The sequence below is a fragment of the Chamaea fasciata genome, unplaced genomic scaffold (assembly GCF_029207755.1).
Source record: "Chamaea fasciata isolate MVZ Bird 193981 ecotype frontalis unplaced genomic scaffold, bChaFas1.0.hap1 SCAF_10, whole genome shotgun sequence".
Classification (NCBI taxonomy): domain Eukaryota; kingdom Metazoa; phylum Chordata; class Aves; order Passeriformes; family Sylviidae; genus Chamaea; species Chamaea fasciata.
This window is the reverse complement of record NW_027094095.1, coordinates 17226759-17244751: the sequence shown is the minus strand read 5'-3', so window position 1 is coordinate 17244751 and position 17993 is coordinate 17226759. Positions and strand designations below refer to the sequence as shown.

At 41.0% G+C, this 17993-nt stretch overlaps 1 protein-coding gene across 2 annotated transcripts in view; it reads left to right on the top strand.

Annotated features, from left to right (window-relative positions):
* Positions 1–2919: 2919 nt before the first annotated feature.
* PKN2 (protein kinase N2) overlaps positions 2920–17993 on the top strand; it is a 54205-nt gene continuing 39131 nt past the window's right edge. Inside the window, exon 1 of one of the 2 annotated variants that reach the window (XM_066192519.1) lies at positions 2920–3303. In XM_066192519.1, the coding sequence (XP_066048616.1) occupies positions 3256–3303 (48 nt within the window). In that variant the 5' untranslated portion in view covers positions 2920–3255. The remainder of the gene's footprint in view (positions 3304–17993) is intronic. The other variant, XM_066192520.1, reaches the window with a different exon arrangement.

The following is a 17993-nucleotide window of genomic DNA, read 5'->3' as shown; positions in this document are numbered from 1 at the left end:
AAAATACCTTTGATTTTGCTTACAGTATCCTGAACATTTACCTAGCGAGTTCTGTACTGTGTTTAAGGCTTCACAAGGCGTGTTTTGTACCAGGAACACTGAAAGTCTCAGCTATTCACTTTTGTCACTTTGTGACAAAGACTTTAATAACACAACCTGAAGAAAAGAAACTATTCAAGGCCTTAGCCAGTAGTACTGATATCCATCTCGTTCAGTTTGCTTTTCCAGCGTGCTAATTGACTGCATGGATGAGCTCACAGAATAATGGCTGAAGAAATTGCATTCAGATATTTTAAGGCACAGGCTGAACTCAGGGTTCCATATAACACTAAATTCCCGGGCTGACCTACTTACCTGCCTCCTATTTTGGGACTTATTTGGAACGTTCCCTCTTGCTCACTAATTCACTGTCACAGCACCCAAATGCAGAGCTACAGTCGTCCAGGATTGCCTTGTGCTTTCCAGACTCTAAAGGAAGAATTATCAACTATCAGGGCTTTAGCTAAGCTAATATGGTTTTACCAAACCTCTTCAGATTCCTGTGCCACTACACTTCCATCAAAGAATCTACAACTGTGTCTTTCCAAGCTGTGTAGATAACATTTGGAATACAAAAAAAGATTACAGGCCTTGTCTTGGCAGGGCTAATAATATGCTCTAGGCTACACTCAATAGGCAGGCCAGGTTAAGCGTGAACTAAAGCCAGCTGCCTGTTTTACAGAGAATCTCAAAGCTTCATTAACTATGTTGACACCCACTCAAATATCTATGAATTTTCTCTGGGGCACAATCTGTGTTTCCCTCTGACCACATCTTGTAAACTAGACATGCAAGCACATTGATTCCTCTCCTTTGCAACTGGACCAGGCAAGGAGAGGAGCGGCAGCAATGGACCTCACACATGCTGACAAGTATATGAAGTCACTAAATCACAGTAATCCCATAATTTCTGATTACTTCTTTATCTCCTTCAGCATCTGTTCTCAAAACCAGTTCAAATGAAGTTTAAACATTTGGAATCATTCTGTCATGGTCAAAATGAGAAATGATTGTAAGAAAGTCTTTCTTTCCCCATAGCCCCCATACTGTGCGCCACAAGCCATTTCATGGCTGCTGACATGGGACCACTGAAATAACACTAATTCCCACCACTGACACTGAAGCTGTGCTGGCACAGACTTCACTGGACAAGAGCCTTTCTAAAACAGTGACTTTCAGACAATCAGCAAGTAAAGTTTTCCTCTGAGCCTGTAATTGCCTGGCCACATAGCACAGAAATTAAACCACTGGCCTTATGTGGACTAAGTCATGCATAGGTTTGTGTTTACAAAAGAATATGAATGGTATCGAACACCTACTTATACAGAAGTCAGTGAAACTGTAATTTCAGTAAAAATGTGTATTGGTACTGTAGAATTATCTTAATTTTTTTTATGTGATACTAACTGTGTGCATACGTACATAAACTTTTTTCTACTGCATGACAGTACCTCAGATTGTCAGATTTGTTTAGTGCTCAACAGTGGAAGTATAAGCACACCTAAAATGCTTCAAATTTGCTAGGAAAAGTAGCAATAATTTAATGTTGATTTCTGCCACTCCTATTTCCTTAAAAAAAAAAAAAAAAAAACAAAAAAAAAAAAAACAACCCAACCCTCCAAAGTGTAACTTGCATTCCAAGTGCAAACAGACTGTTGGTCTGTAGCCATACAGAGATGCAGTAGCATATACAGAACAAATGCTGATGATGCTTGCATGAAGTTGAATCTATCAAAAGTGCCTCAGCTTATGAATTTGACATGAACTGCATAGAGTAAAAAAGAAAACAAAAAACCCCAAACAGGTATAATTGCTTCCACAGAGCATTTTGCATTAGTGCGATTAGCTGAACGTAGCATCCAATATTAGGGTGGAATGAGAATGCATGTGGGTATTAATGTCTCAGTAGGGAGTCGACAACATAAAGCACACGTTTATGAATAGGTGAAGAAAACCACCAACCCTCGACAGAGGCAGGAAGCTGAAAAGAAACGGTTTTGTCACATGGTGCCACGAGGAAGGAGAAACCATTTCCTCCCAGAAACTCAAACCGATTTTGAAGTTCTGAGAAGCTTATTACTCTGCAGATTAACTGAACAGTGCCAACCCCAAAAAACTCACCAAGCATCCCAAGTACAAATGTTTAGCCCTTTAAGCTGTTAAAGCGGCATTTACAGCCCCCACTCACCACAACCTCCTGGGCCACTGCTCCAGGTCCCCAGGGCGGCAGGTGGCTGCTTGAGACAAGCGTGAACTGTCCTTCCTGAGCTACCCGCCTTCGCTACCCAACAAACTGAGGGCTTCACCTGTCTCCTGGGCCCGGAGAGCCGAGCCCCTGCAGCCCCCAACACCAAGAATGTGCCACACGCCCCCAAACCCCGCCACTACAGGAGGAAACGACAGGATTCCCAGCGCTGGAGCCTAACGGATGGGGAAGCGGAGTGTGCAGGGAGGGAGGCGGCGAGGTGGCCGCGGGGCTGAGGACAGTGGAGGGGGCTGAGGGCGGTGAGGGGGCTGAGGGCGGTGGAGGGGGCTGAGGGCGGTGGAGGGGGCTGAGGGCGGTGGAGGGGGCTGAGGGCGGTGAGCGGGCTGAGGGCAGCGGAGGGGCCGAGGGAGCTCGCATCCGCCTTCCCGCGCTCGGCGCCTCGCGCCGCTCCGCCCGCGCGGGGGAGGTGGGGCCGGGGGCGCGCGCCGCTCTCCGCCTCCGAGGGAGCCCGCTCTTACTCCCCGCACGGTCACGTGCTCCGGGAGCCGCAAAGCAGGGACGCCTTTGCGACAGGGTGACAGCCAAATGGTGCGACATCGGCGGCGGCCGCAGGCGCAGCAGCCGCGGCGGCCCGAGCGCTGCCAGGGCCGAGCGCCGCGCCCGGGCGGGGAGCGCACCGCGGGCACCGCACGGCGGGCAAACCACCGCGCCGTTCCCACCGCGCCGCTCCCGACGCGCCGCTCCGCACTGCGGGGAGCGCGCCGCTCCGCGCCGCACCGCGGGGAACGCGCCGCTCCGCGCCCCACTGCCCACCGCGACCCCCATGAGAGTAGAGGGGTCGGCGGCGGCCCCCCCGCGCACCCCCGCCCGCCTGCCTGAGCACGGAGCGCTCCCCCCGCCCCCGATGCGCCCTTAGTCCCGGCCCCGGACCCGCCTCCCTCGCTCCCCTCCCCGCCGGCGGCGGCGGCAGCGGCAGCAGCGCCCAGGTGCGGACTTCAAACCCCGGCGAAATGGCGTCCAACGCGGCCGAGAGGGAGATCCTCTTCACCGAGCTGCAGGTAAGCGGTGAGGGGCGCCGCCCCAGCCCTACTCCCCTCCTTTCCTGGCGGGGAGGACGGAAGAGCCGCCGCGCCCCGCCGCCCCCTGCCCGCCGCTCGGCGCGGGACGCCCACCCCAGCCCAGCCCGGGCCGGGCCGGGGGACCGGCGGAAGCCCGTGCCCACCCCAGGCCTCTTCCCGCTGCTCTCCCCCGGGAGCGGAGGCGCCGCCGCCCGGTCACGGCCCCACCCCGCCGCCGGCCGCGACCCGCTTTTGTCTGCGCTCGGCTCCCTCCTTCCCCCGCCAGCCGCCGCGTCCCTCCGGCGGGGCCTGCCCGGGCCGCGCCCCCGGCCCCGAACGCCGCCCCGGGATCTCCCTGTGCCCGCGCCCGGAGCCGCTACGGGGCCGCAGCTCTCGCTCTTCCCCCCGCCCGGGGCACGGCGCTCGTCCGGGCCGGGCCCAGAGGGCTCCCGGTGGCCACCCCCCGCCCGCGTCAGGGTCAGGCAAGGAGCCTCTCTCTCCTCTGGACATGGCACCGCGCAGGAGCCGGAGTGGCTTCCTTCTTGTAGGCCTTGAACGCCGAGCTCGGGAAGAGGAGAAAATGGTGCGATCAACGTCATTTGTCACACGGAGAGGGTTCTTGTCACTACAAAAAAACAATCCAAAAAGACCCCTCAGCACTGTTAAAGGTTGAAAGCTCAGGGCTTAGAGGTTTCCACCCCTGTAATTTGACCGGTTTTGGTTGACTGTGCAACTGGTACTTTTCTGCTTGTCAGCTGCAAGGTTAGATGCAATTCCGGAGCTTCACTTTTGTGCTCTTACCTTTAAATGTCAGTACAACCTGCTACCTCTTCAGCTTCCTTGTTCCAAAGAAAGCTTGCTTTTCTTTTCTCTTTTTTCTTTTTTTTTTTTTAAATGTGCATCACTAAATCCACGCACGTTATGTTTACCCAGGCAAAGAATGTCTCTGAATTTATTAGTTGGACAATGAACCCAAGTAAGAAGTCCATAAATGGAAAGTATTGAATTTAATGGTCAAATAAAAATTAGTAAGGCATGTTTTTTTTAAAAAAAGTAATTTTATTTCCTTAATGCTTTTAAGTTCTCCTGTAATTCTGAATATTGGAGGTGTGCTCACTTGAATAGCAAAGGAAGAGAAGGCACAACAGATGTAGGAGTCTGCTTAATACTGTAGTGCATGAGATGGCTGAAGGCTAAGAATCCATCTAAGATGCTGAACTTTAATCAGTGGCTCATAAGTGCCTAGGAAGAATCAGTATGTTAATACAAACTTGATACGATGGTATATAAGCTGGTAAACCTGTTTGAAGTGGAGAGCTGTGTGAATAACTAACTATAGTAGTGTTTTAAGGAAGCTAAATGGAAACAGCATTTCTGTAGAACTACCCAAAGCGGGGTTCTGAATACTTTAAACAGAAATGAGCAGAGATTTTAATTTGGGGATCAGAAGTGTTGGTTTTGGTTTGGTTTTGTTACTTTTTTCCTTGCAAGATGAGACTGACAGTGATACTAAAAAAAAAAAGAAAAAAGAAAAAAAGAAACAAACCCCCACAGAACAAAAAATGCACCAACCAACCAAAAAATCTAGGGTGGATTAGATTCCTTGGTTGCGCTGTCTCTTCCATTAAATGTGGTAACTTCTGTATCAATAAATAAATAAATGCATTTACTTGCACAAGACGGGAAGATTGAATTAACATGGGAATGCCAGTGGGGCTTAAGCTTTGTGACCTGCTAACTTTTAGGTATTTTTAAGAGGAACTTTCATATCAGAAAGAACCACTGTAAAGGTGTTTGCCATGCCATATGTTAGCAGTGAAATACAAAGGCATCGATATAGTTGTGCTTGGGAATACCTCAAAAAATTGCTCTTCATGTACCTGTACATAGAAGTTGCATTAGTGGTATGATCTTAAAGTAAAGGGAACTGCAGTGAAGTGTGAAATACGCCATTTCACTCATATTTCTTCAGGAGGGAAGTTCCTCAATTGTAACAGCTCTAGCTTAAAAAGTGCTTAAATGTGAAACGGACTTTAGCTTGCATATTGCAATCCTGCACAGAAAGATGAGGAAGTTGTAGAATTCATGGCTACAGTAAAGGTTTAAAGGGTCAAGTACGTGGGCTGATCTAGATCATGGGTGATGTGTGGTTTAGATGTTTTATTAATAAATGTGAAAACTTACTGTAAGCAAGCTAAACCCAGTGTAAATGCCAGGCTTGTTCCTGACATGGGCCCTAAAGTATCAGTTAGTGATCAGTATAACGCATTGCTTTGTGCTGCGGTATGTGCTGTGTGCACCTGGTTGTGACAGGCCTGTGTGCTCCAGCATGCCAGAAGAAAACTGTTAGCTTGGGGTGAAGGTGATAGAAGTGGATCAGGAGTTAGGAATCAATTGAACACTCCTGACAGAACCGTTGGCAAGCTGTCACAGCTACTGACTAACAGGATGTGAAGTGGATTCTGAGAAAACATGAAAAACAAAAGAGCAAAATAACTAGTTGCTAATAGGAAAGTGGTAAAACGTGGATGTAGAACATGTACTTGTTTCAAAGGCTTAATTGAATGGGCCTTAAATAGACCCTAGATCTCACTTCTCACAATGAAAGGTTTTGTTTTAAATAAGCGATGTCATATCGGATAGAGCAATTTTTATAAACTTCTGCTTGCAAATATCCACTTGATATTTGTCCTGCTTTTTCTACAAAATATTGTATCCATTCTTCTGTATTTTACTTTACTTTAGACATTTTAGAGACTGATAGTGGGATGTGGAAAGTATATCTTGCTACTTAGCAAGTTTTGAACTAAGTTTGTTCAAAGTGAAAAATGTATCACCTCTTTTTCAGGAGTTAGCAAATGCAAAGTACAAGGTAAACTTGGCAATAAGCAAATCCTCTTTTTAGTTTGTTCTCTTAACTTCACCAGCGAAATTGCCTGATTACTAAAGACTGAAAGATTACATAAAGCCAGATTACCCCTTTTTTACCTCCTTTTATCTCCAGTGCATGTTCTTTAGTAGGAGGAGGAATGAGCTTGGGTAAGAACCAGTATTGCTAATGTTGCCTTCCCTTCCAAAATTCTGCTGTCCTTCTCTGGGCTTGCATCCCTTAGAACTTCGTACACCAGGTAAACGAGCCTCTCCAGTGCTTGTTCTCAGGTTAGTTGCATGGTCTTTAACTCCTCGCTTCCTGGTGGAAATGGTAACTGTTTTTTCAAAGAAATTAAAGTCTGACATGCAGTGCTGTAGCTTCGTAAATAAGGCATCCACAAAAAAAAAAAAAAAAAAAAAAAAAAAAAAAAAAAAAAAAAGAGGTTTTTATGTAAAAAAGTTTGGTTTGGTTTTTTTTCAAATCATTATTAAAAAGAATTTTTTTTTTTGTGAAGTGTGTATGCTTTCTTGGCAGTGATGGTAGCTGTCAGCATAGTAAATTGGTATGGCTGGGTAAACAGAAGTTATTGCTAAGAGTGTTTAAATGAAACCATTGTGTATGCACAGTGATTACACTTGAGTACTTCTTAGGTGTTCACTACCACTTCTTTTCTAGACAGTACTGTAAATCTTCTAAACTTGGGGCTTTTACTGGTAATGTTAAAGGATTTATTTTACAAAAAATATTGCTTCACTCTAAGTTGTGTTTTGCAAAGCAATACTTGTTTAGTATCAGGGGAAAAGAGTATATTACTCAGGTTTATTTGCTTAAATGAAGTTTTTTTGGTCAAGATATAGAACTTGGGCTATGCCCTGAAATGAGTAAGCGTGTAACAAACCCTCCATTACTTCAAACGGAAATATTAAAGGCTCTACCTGGAATTAGTTTTTCAAACTCAACCATCAAACATATTTTTAATATTATAGAACCTTGTGAAAAATGTCTTTATACTGGTCAGCATAAAGGGATTTTTAAAATGGATACTTTGTTTTAATACCCTAGTCACCTAATTTCCTAAGGTGCTGTACTTAGGGATCATAAAGCATAAATTTCCTGACAGAATCACATTTAAAGGCCGCGGTAATTTTTTTTAGATAGTGATGAACAGTACCACAACTGAAATATATGTAAATTATGATTATATGACGGCACATCCCATATACTTTTTGGTTTGTTTTATTTTTCCATTCCATATCTAGGGCAAGAATATTTGTCACATTAATGTGACCGAACGTGCCTAGTATTTTGTTGGTCTGCATGATACAAATTGGACAGTTGAGTCAGAGGTTATGCAGCTATGTTTTGTATATAAATGTGTATAAAATTGGGTACTTGTTAAACTACTGGCTCTGGGACTCTGAAGACCTGTATTTCTTTCCTGGTTTCTCTGCTCTCAGCTAGGTGACATTGAGCAGATAACTTTGCTTACTCATGTCTTAGTTTCCTCATCTTTAGAATAGAGGTAATGATGCCTGCTTTTTTGGAGTTAGAAAGTACTGGGTATTTATTATTAGCTGTGGTCAAGTGCCTAAGGACACTGTAAAAAGATTCAAGTAACCTAATTAATCTGTTTTGAAGAGACATTGTAATTGGGCTGAACACTCAGCAGTAAGACTGCCTTCAAATAATATTCAGCTAGGATGGGTTAGCTTTAAATAATTTTGAATGACTCTTGTTTCTTCATGAGGAAAGAATGTCACATTCAGGTGAAAATATCCTGAACTAGTCAATTGCAGTTTAGAAATGAAAATGTGTGTACAACTGCTTGTGACTTCTTAGGTCCCTGCAAATGCTTTCACAATTGGTGGATTTAGAGAAGCACTTCAGGGTTTTTTTTTCCATTTGTGGATGTATATTACTCTTTAAACAGTCCTCTGTTCAAATGTTGTCTTAGCAAAATATGCATCCTGTTCTCAGTGGAACATAAAAAGTCTTTAAAATACCTTTTGGTAGGTGCATGGGTGGAGTTTTGGTTTTGTTTGGTTTTGGTTTTTTTTTTTCCATTTTTTGAATTCTGTTAGTCTTCCTGTTAACACAGGAACTTGTGTATGATGCAGACTTGTATACATTTGACTGAATTTTCTTTATTAGTCAGCTGTCTTTTTACAACCCAGATCTGTTAGTTTAACTCAAGTTAAATTATTAGTGATGGCTAGTAGAAAAGTATTTAGTTATACTGTATGTGATAGCTCTTCTGGACCAGTTTTATACATTGTGAGGGTCATTCATTACAATGAAACCTGAAATCTGCAGTAGAATAGCTAGATAAATATGTCCTTTACATTGGGAAACAGTGGTTTGAGGATTTCATGTTGGGATTAAGAGTTTCTTCATCAGTGCTGAATTAGAGACTAAGGCCTCGTGACAGACTCAGTGTAACAAAGTCTTATATGTGTTCTGTATGTGTTATGTGCAGTGGAGGGCTCAGGTTTTTGGGGGTTTATTTGTTTGTTTGTTTTGTTTTTGCTTTTGCTAGGAATCACTTGTAAAACTGATACAAATTGGTTGATGGTAGGCTTTTTGTTTGATTTACTTTTTCACTGCATGGGTTCAGGAACAGACTGAGCTGAAGCATCTCATGAGACTGCACTGTAGCATGGGCAAAGCATTGGTATGGTACTTTGAAGCTTTAATTATTAATGCTTGGTCTGCAGTTCCTGGCACAAGCAAAAGCACATCTTTGCTAGTGTTTGCTGTGGATGGGAGTTATCTTTTTAAAGAAATGATATTTATGTTGTAGAATTGAATCCGTGGTTTCTGTTGCTTTGAGATATGATTGAGATGTACTTCATTGAAGCAGAAACTAATAGGGCCATTAGCTAACAAAATGCTTTAGACCTGTCCTTACAAGTAACAGTAGATCTGATATGTCTGTTTATTTGAGCTGCAGCAATACAATTTTGTCACAGTGACACAAATGGACACCATTTTTGTTACTGCCATTTTACAGCTTCTGGTCACTTACTGTGTGACACCTCACCGGTGAGTTGATCTCCTTGCTTGGCAGTCTGGGAGTACATCCTTCGGAGCAAAGTACTGCTTTCGGGATCTTTTCATGATTTTCTGGGATGATTTTCTGAACTTTTGGGAATGTAGAACTGAGGAAGTTTTGTGGCATCCATCAGGTTTGCCGATACAAATTCTGGTAGCTGGTGTGGATGAGATGGCTGAGGTTTCTGTGGTGAGGAGACCCTCCATGAACAGGATAGAGTGTGCTGGGTTATGTTCAGCTGAATGGGCCAGCTTTGCTGGGAATTCTACTGCTGTTCAGCTCTGGTTAGTAGCAGAGACTGAAATGAAGCTCTTGGAGGTAGTGCCGAGTAGGGTGAGCTGAGAGGGTTCCTGTGGTCAGTTAGTTACTATGGCTCAGTTGTGGGACCACCAGCTGGGTAGTGGTGAGCTGATTGTTTTTTAAGAGCAGGCCACGCCTTATATTTTTCTTGATGATAGGTATAGATACAGTTTCCTATGCTTTGTATCAACATTATGCCCACTGTGGCTGTCCTTCCTGTTTACCGCTGCCTCGGCGTACAGAGCACTTCTGGAGTGAATGCACAGAGATGGCAAGACTGTGCTCTCAGTAGTGGAGTTTGTTGCTTCCACTGGGCTGCCAGGGAAAAAATAGGAACATTAGTAGAAATGTATTTTCCTTGGCCAAGTATATCTATACTAAAAGCCTTTGTTGTTTTACTGTAGATACATAGCTAGCTATCAGATAGGTACCAAATAAGAAGTGATGGCTGGAAAGGGCCAGGCTATGAAAGTTTAATATATGCAGCATTTCCCTGTTCTTTTTTTATACCATGAAGAAGGGTGGATATGTGGCAAGACCCAGGGACAGTGTGCTCTGGCCCGACATACAAATCAGGGCTAGTAAAACCTTAATGTGGATGTGACTAAATTAGCTTGCTTTTTCTACCTCCAATTCCTATGGATTCCTTTAAGGCTTGTTTTCTTCACTGAGGATGTATTGGTTTTTAAATGATAGAGTTTCTGATGACTTCTCTAAATAAGTGCAGATTGGAGAACTTGAAGCCTCTAATATCTGGTTCCTGTCTGTGGTGTTCTGGATGGAAGTCTGGTGTTCAAGCAAACTGTTTTTTCTCTTGAGGTTTTTCTGACATTTTTTACCTTGCAACATGTTAATAGGGTTCAGAGATTTTAAATTTCCATTAAACACAAGAACATGTTAGCCTGAAAATGAAAGTAGCAGGATCCCTTCCGTTTGTATTGAGGAGAATCACGGAGGCAGCTTTCTCTTAACATTCCACACTTGTTGCTAGGATGTAACAAAATGGAGTAGGCAGCAGATCTATGGCCAAGAGAAGGTACAATTAAGTCTGCAATACCAAGATACTAATAGACTGTACTAAAGTTCTAAGGTAAATCTCAGGAATATTGCAGGGCTCTGTTTGTTACTGTGATGAAACACTTCCAAGCAGTCAGAAAGGAGAACTTTTCTTATGGATAATAGACTAGGGCTCAGTAGTTTTCTGAGCCCTAAACCCAGAGAACATTGCTCAAGTCCTGGAATGTGGGGGCTGATACACCTTGTGGTTGTTTGGGGGTTTTTTTAGCTCTTAATACTCAAAAGTACTTGGACATCACTGCTATATACATTTTCTCTAATGAAGTTTAAAAAGTAAATACATGTAAATGAACTTCATAAATACATATGCAATATCCTGTGTGCTCATATTTGTTAGACTATTGAAATAAATTGGTTACTAAAATTAATAAGAAGTAATAGTAAATTTGTTATTTACCTGAAATAGTACTTGTAAATAATTGCAGTACGTAGGTGTTCTGAAATTATCCTTCTGTTCAGCTGCGTGTATGTATATGTTTTTCCATATATAAACTTCATGTAACTTTTGAGGAGAAATAGAGAGTTGATGTATAAAACATCAGAAAAAATGTCTTTTTTTTTTTTTCATTTCAGAGTCCCAAACGCAGACTGTCTAATTAACCAGGTGATAGTGATATGGTTTAGTATATCACTGGTGTCATAATTGGTCTGTGAATTTAGGAACTTTACCGTATGTATTTTGAAAACTGTCAAAAGTATATTCAGTTTGGTTTTCTTTGTTGCAATAAGATGTAAGGCGGGTCTGTGACATAAATTTAGGATGGAAAAGTTCTAGGTGGTTCATTGGTGATGTCGTGTGCTGGAATTGGAAGCCTTGCCCACACAGACTTGAGTCTCTTGCTCAAAGAAAGTGTCAGACTCAGTCAGCTGGTACCACTGCTGAAAGTGAGCGTGTGCCATGGTGTGTTTCTTTACATTTGCACAGCCAGCTATACGGTGAACAGAATTTTTTGTTTTGTTGGTTTATTTTCACCCCTAGATCAGTTTTCAGCCAGATCAGGTTCATAATTGCAGTTCACTGTGTGGCCATATAAAGGTTTGTACTGGCATGTATCAGTGGATGGTCTGGGCAGGAACAGACTGTTAGGGGAGGTCAGGACTGCTGGTTCTAGAATGCTTTTTTTTTTTTTTTTTTTTTTTGCCTGCAGTGTTGGTACATGAAGTAAAATGTTTATCAGATTGCAGATTCACAGCTAAGGACTGCACAGGGTCTGATTCTGCTGCAGGTGTATATGCAGATAATGAACAGTCCAAGCACTGTCTGTGGCAATTCTTTTCTAGCTTTACATTCAAGCAGCAAGTCTCACAGTATGCATGTGACAGTGAAAACCTGTTTGTCTGAAAAAGCATTAAATATACAATTGAAATGGATGGGATTGAATTTTGGAGTGAAGGCAAAGTACTGTGCAAGTAATACTATAAAGTACTGCCCGTAAGTTAATGAAGAGTCTGAGGTATTATATACAGCTTGGTATGAATGCATTTGTCAGTTAATGAGTAGCTTGATAACTGTGAGACATTTGAATATTCAGTAGGGAAAAAAACCCCATACAGTGATGAGTTGAATATTTGCAATAAGGAAATGTCTCTGAATGGTCACATGAGCATCAACTAAAGCACCACTTAGAGGACTCTGCACTACTGTGTACAAGATTGATGTTGTGTTTCAGAAGTCTAGCCAAATTTGGGGGAGAAGAGGCCTAAAAATCTGGTGCAGAAGTTTGCGGCAACCAAGTGATTAAATGTTTTCAATGTTCTTGTGTTCAGTTAATTTCAAAGTTATCAGTTCTTTCTCATTCTCCTTGTACTTACAAACCCTGAATGTATTCTTTTATATTTGTCCTGTTGAGGGGAAAGCTTATGTTTAAAATAAACAAGGAGATTGTTTTTGGTGATTCCAGGTGTTCCAAAGCTCTCTGGTAACAACAGGCTTATTTCTGTAATGTAGGCTAGAAACTTTATGCCAGTCCTTGTTAAAATGGAAGAAACTTGCTTGGTTCTGTTTTTCTACCTTTCTTACTTCTCTTAAGCAGGAAGAGGAACATAACCCCTTCCTTTTATGATAGATTTTAGGACTTGCCCTATTTACTGCACTGAGCTTACTAGATATGAGATTGAAGTTTCTTTTCATCATTGAGATACATGTTATCACTTGGATTTTGGAGTAACATAAGCCCAAAAGCATCCAAAGCTATTGCTGAGAATTTAGAAGGAATGCAAATTGTCTGTGTGGCCTGTTGCTTTTCACAAGCACAATATGTAAAACCATCCATTGCTTCTCAACTTAATATGTTTATTTATATGGGAAGACACTGCACAACAATTAAGTGGAATGTGTTTTAAGAGGATGTTTCCTTTCTAGATAGATCTACATATGACATGGCAAGATTCTTTCTTTCCTAATACTCAAATTGTGGAAGGTAAAATTATAAGATAAATGAGGACACAGAAGTGTCAGCTTTTCTGACAAGTATTATTAACCTCTGAAGTTGTAAGGGTGTGTGCTGCCTGTAACCCATCCGGAGCATGTAGGGAATTACATGGGCATAATCAGATGGGGAGACCCAATAGGGTAAACCAGATTCTAGCAAAAGATTACAGAAGACATAGTCAGAGTTTCAAAGACCTGTATTGAAAACTTCAAAAACAAGCATATGATCTACAGAACATTTTGAAATCAGCAAGGCCTTTTTGTAGACATATTCTAAACTTAGTGACAGGAGTAGAAAAGTAAAAACTGTACTGTAAATCGTACATGCCTGACTACTCGTGTAGCATTCTTGAACTGCTGCCCATTTGGGACTCTGCAATCTCCTTTAATGGAAGCATGTTTTCTTCAATATTTGAGTTTGTTTGTTGCTTATTTATAAGCTCATATGAAGCCGGTGTTTTAGGCTGGTAATGCCTGGATATCGAAAGTTATGATTTGCAAATTATTATATCCATAACTAGGGGTCCTCAGAAAGATTATTTAAGATTTCTTATTGAAAGTTAACTCTTTATTTAGGGAGGTTTTTTCAAGTTGCTATGATTTGCATCTTTGGTTTCTCCACTCCTGAAGAGATGGAAACATGACATTTTGAAAATTAAAACAGTGCTTCAACATTAGAACAGCATCATTTCTTTCAGAGGGTTTTTAAATTGTACTCTACTTCATTATTCATGCAAGTCAGTGTGAGTCAAACTAAGTATTTTTTTGTTGGGTGAAAAATTTAGTTTTAACTAGTCATTTTTATTAAGCTGGTTCAAATATGATTCCTCAGCATATAAGCAAGCCACTTCACCAAGGAACATCTCTGTCCGACGTTTTTCTTCTTCATTTTGTATGTGCATTTTTCAAATAAAATATTAATCTGTGGCAAAGAACGTGGCATTTATCAGCATTTAATTCTTGTTTTGGGGACAAACTCCTTTCTTGAATTCTGCCTTACTTGTAACATGCTACATAATGCAGAAACAATTTACAGTTGTAAATTTAATTGCTTTAGAAATTGGTCTTCATCTGTATTAGGATTCCATACAAGAGAGCAAGTGAAGATATTTTCTTGTTTTAATTACACTAATTCTAACAGGTTTGGGGTTTTTTTAATCCTTAGGAGTTTCTTAAGTGCAGGGGGAAAAGAAATGATGGCCTGCTGTAGAGGGGTGTCCAGTATCATCATATATTTTTCAGGTTAGCAGCCAGCACTGAAGTGTTTATTTTTGATGGGAGTAACTCATTGATGGTCGTGACACTGTCAGGCCAGCAGTTTCTGTGTATGTGGGAATTGATTTCTTTAACTCCACTGGCATTCTTGAACTGGATGACCTTGGGTATGAAAGAAAAGGTAGGGAGATCCAAGTTCTGCTAATGGTATCCTATTTTTGCAATTTTTTTCTTTCTACAATAGACTATACTGTTTTATGTGCTTAAAAGTAGCTTTTCCCTTCTTCAGCATTTGCCTCCCTTCCCATCTATTGCATCTACTTTAATCAATTCACTGTCAGTTTAAGGTTTATACAGTACTTAAACAGATTTTTAAAACCTAACTACAAGCATCCATCTACAAGCAACTACAAGAATTCTGAATTGATTCACATACATTTTCTGAACTGAATTATTTTCTTCTCCATGTCTATCTGGCGTGTAGTTTTTTTCTGCTAATTCTTCCACTAGTTTTGGTCTTGCATTTGCCAACAGTGTACATTGAAAATGTTTGCTGTTTCTAATTACTTCTATTAATTTTTCCACGGTTATAAAAAAATCTATCCTGAAATATATGTTTCTTTATTGCAATGAATATACTTAGTACATAGTGAAGTACAAATACTGGGAATTCCTGCACACCTGAGATACAAAGGCAGGGGGCATTTTAGTGGCATATATAGTGGGAATGAACAGAGCTGACTCTTCCTCACTCAGGATTAGCTGGCTGTGGTTCTGGCATCATCAGAAAATGGGGAGGACCTGTGCCTAGGCAGAAGCATTGGCTGTACCCCAGAATGTTCATAATGATGCTGGTTCATTGTGTCCTGGCTGGGTAGAACAGTGTGAAGGGCATGAAAAAGAAACCACTAATGCTTGGAGAGGTCGGAGATATTTGGAGTTGAGAGGATGGTAGCCTGAGCTAAATATAGTATCTTAGCTTAATTTGGAAAATAGTGTAGACAGATTGGAACTGTACTTTCTTTTTCTAGTTTAGTTTCTTTTTTTGTTGTAGAGACCGATTTTTATTTTTCTCCTGTGTCTCTTGACATCTTTAATACAATACTTGGGAGAGCATCAAAAAAACACACCCCACCCACTCACAATGAGCCTTTCCAAGTGCAGTGAGGAAACAGCCACAACCAACTATCTAACACTTACATTTCAGAATATGCAAGTCTCTTTCATCAAGCAGGAGTCATCTTCCTGCTGGTATTTTTCAGTCAGAAGTTAAGTTGTGTATTTTTGTCTCCTAAAGATGACATGCTTTAGATTAGACAGGTCATTGTAGAGGAATACATTGTAGATGCTCTGGGGAATGCAGCAGGTTAAACTTCAACCATAAATAGCTTCTGACTGGAGTACTTTCTTTCCTTAGCTTAAGGCCCTTCTTCATGAAGGTTTTGCTCAATGTCATATCTAGAGTATTTTTGGTAGTTCTTAGTTACCAATAAAGCAGAATATTCTACTTTTGCTTAACATATTTTTCATGCTACAGTTTCTAGTAGTACCTGAAAGTTTTTCTCAGGCTGCTAACGGAAATGCTCCTGAACTGACGTGGAAAACTTTTAGTCGTGATGAAAAATGCCTCAAAAGTTAGGAGCATACCAAAATCAGTTTCACATTGGCAACAAGTATTTCTAGGATGTTTTTTGAAATTGTGTATATGAAAACTGCTTTTTATATGTGCCCTGTAAAATAGGGTGAGGATTTTAGTATTAAAAAATGGATTGATTTAGGATAAACAGGTTCCATACCACATTCAAGGTTCTATTCACAGGATTCCTGCTGGAAAACACATAGAATGCATGTGTAACCTTACTCACTCTGAAAAAGGAAGTGTATTGAGATCACTAACAAGTGTGTCTCGTGGGTTTTCTGAATACTCAGCAGTATTTAAAAAAATCATTCCCCTAATTTAATGCAGTTTTAAGGTGAGACCTTTTTGCTATTGTTATGTATACATGGGTTTATAGGATATCCTTTAAGATTTCGTTTTATGTGTATGTGTATACAATGCATTGAAAAACTGTTGTTTCGTTCCACTTTATTTCTGTTATGTTACGGGTCTCATTGGTGCATTGATAATTTTGAAACTGATGTTTCCCATTTCCTATTTAGCTGGTATTGAACTGTGCTGGTAACAAGAGGTAGATGGAGGATACTAATTTGCAAGTATGTGTGCAAAACAGGAAATAGCTTACTTGGGTGATGGTGCTGAGAACGAACATAAAGAGTAAAGTTTGTTCAGTATGCTTTAAGAAATCCTTTGCTAAAATCCTAGGCTTTTATTCTACACTTTTCACTGCAAACTTCATATGTAAGTCATGTGTTCATTTTAGGTCATAAAAAAGTAGATTTACTTAGAGTACTGTATTGCAGTCAGTGGGGAATGAGGGCTCCTGAAAACGAAGAAAATGTTGAAAGGTTTTAAAACCAAAGCTTTAGGCAGGTTTGTATTTAGAGATGTATTAAGAATTTCTTGTAATCCATGTTGTAAGTGAAATCACCTGCCTGTTTTTCATTGCTGTTGCATATAAAGCAGTTAAGTCAGGCAATTTTCTTTTGGCTTCTGTTGTAGGTTAAGACAGGATTCTATTTCTTCATTATTCTATAATGCCTAGGGAACTCTTAAATAGAAAATGGACATTAAGAGCCAGTGAGAATCCTTCTACCATATTTTAAGGCTCAGAGAAAGAAGGATTGCAAAAATACTATTCAAATGTATCACAATGTGCATCAGTGATGCTCTGAAGAAGTCTCAGACAAATGGGACATGAAGTAATGCTTCTATAAATAACCCTGTGTTCATATGTAAACTTTTACTGGAAGAGTGTGGAATGAGATGCCTGCATCTCTCCAAGTGGAATTTTGGGTGTGGCAGTCCCAATAGGGAAAAGTGATCTTTTCTACTGATCACTTGTAAAAGTTGAGGAAAGGATTTAAGGGGACCTTCCCATCCTCCCTTTACTGCTGGAGGTGAAAGCAGGAGCAGGATTTCCAGCTGGTTGGAGTGTAGGCTGTGCACTTCACTAACTTCACATAGAACAGCCCAAGCTACTGTGAAAGAGTTCTCAATCCTAGAGTATGAAGACACAGATCCTTGGTATAAATACAAACATACATGGCTTTCCTGTAATAACAGATTCAGCTACCAAGCTGGGAAACCCATAAGCTTTGATGAAGCCACTGTTGCGCACAGTCCTAGAAAGCAAAAAATCTGGTTCCTTCACCAGGATCTAGTATTTAGCCACTTGGCCTCTTGCCTTATGAAACAGATGTTAGTATTATCTCTGATATGTATTGCTGCATTTATAATGTACAAAATAGTTGGCTGCTAAAGACGATGGCTTAATTTGAGTGGAATGTACACTCTCAACCCTTCCATTAGTTTTGAAATGGCTAAAAATAGCTCCTGTAAAACATAGTAAAGTAAAATGGACTAACATATGAGTTGTTTGTGCTCAAAGTTCAAATTGCCAGAAACAAATTTGAGGAGTTTTCTTTTCAACTGCTAGCTATCCATCTCAGAAATGGAGATTTTCATACAGGGACCCCTTTATTGTACTTTACAGATTAAAGAAAATCAGTGTATTGGTCTTTAGCAATGTCCTGGTACTTCAATGTGTTGTTGAGAAATTCCTGTTTATTCTGAGGATTTCTTTTGCATCATTTCAATGTTTTAGATTTTTAACCTGTGCTGA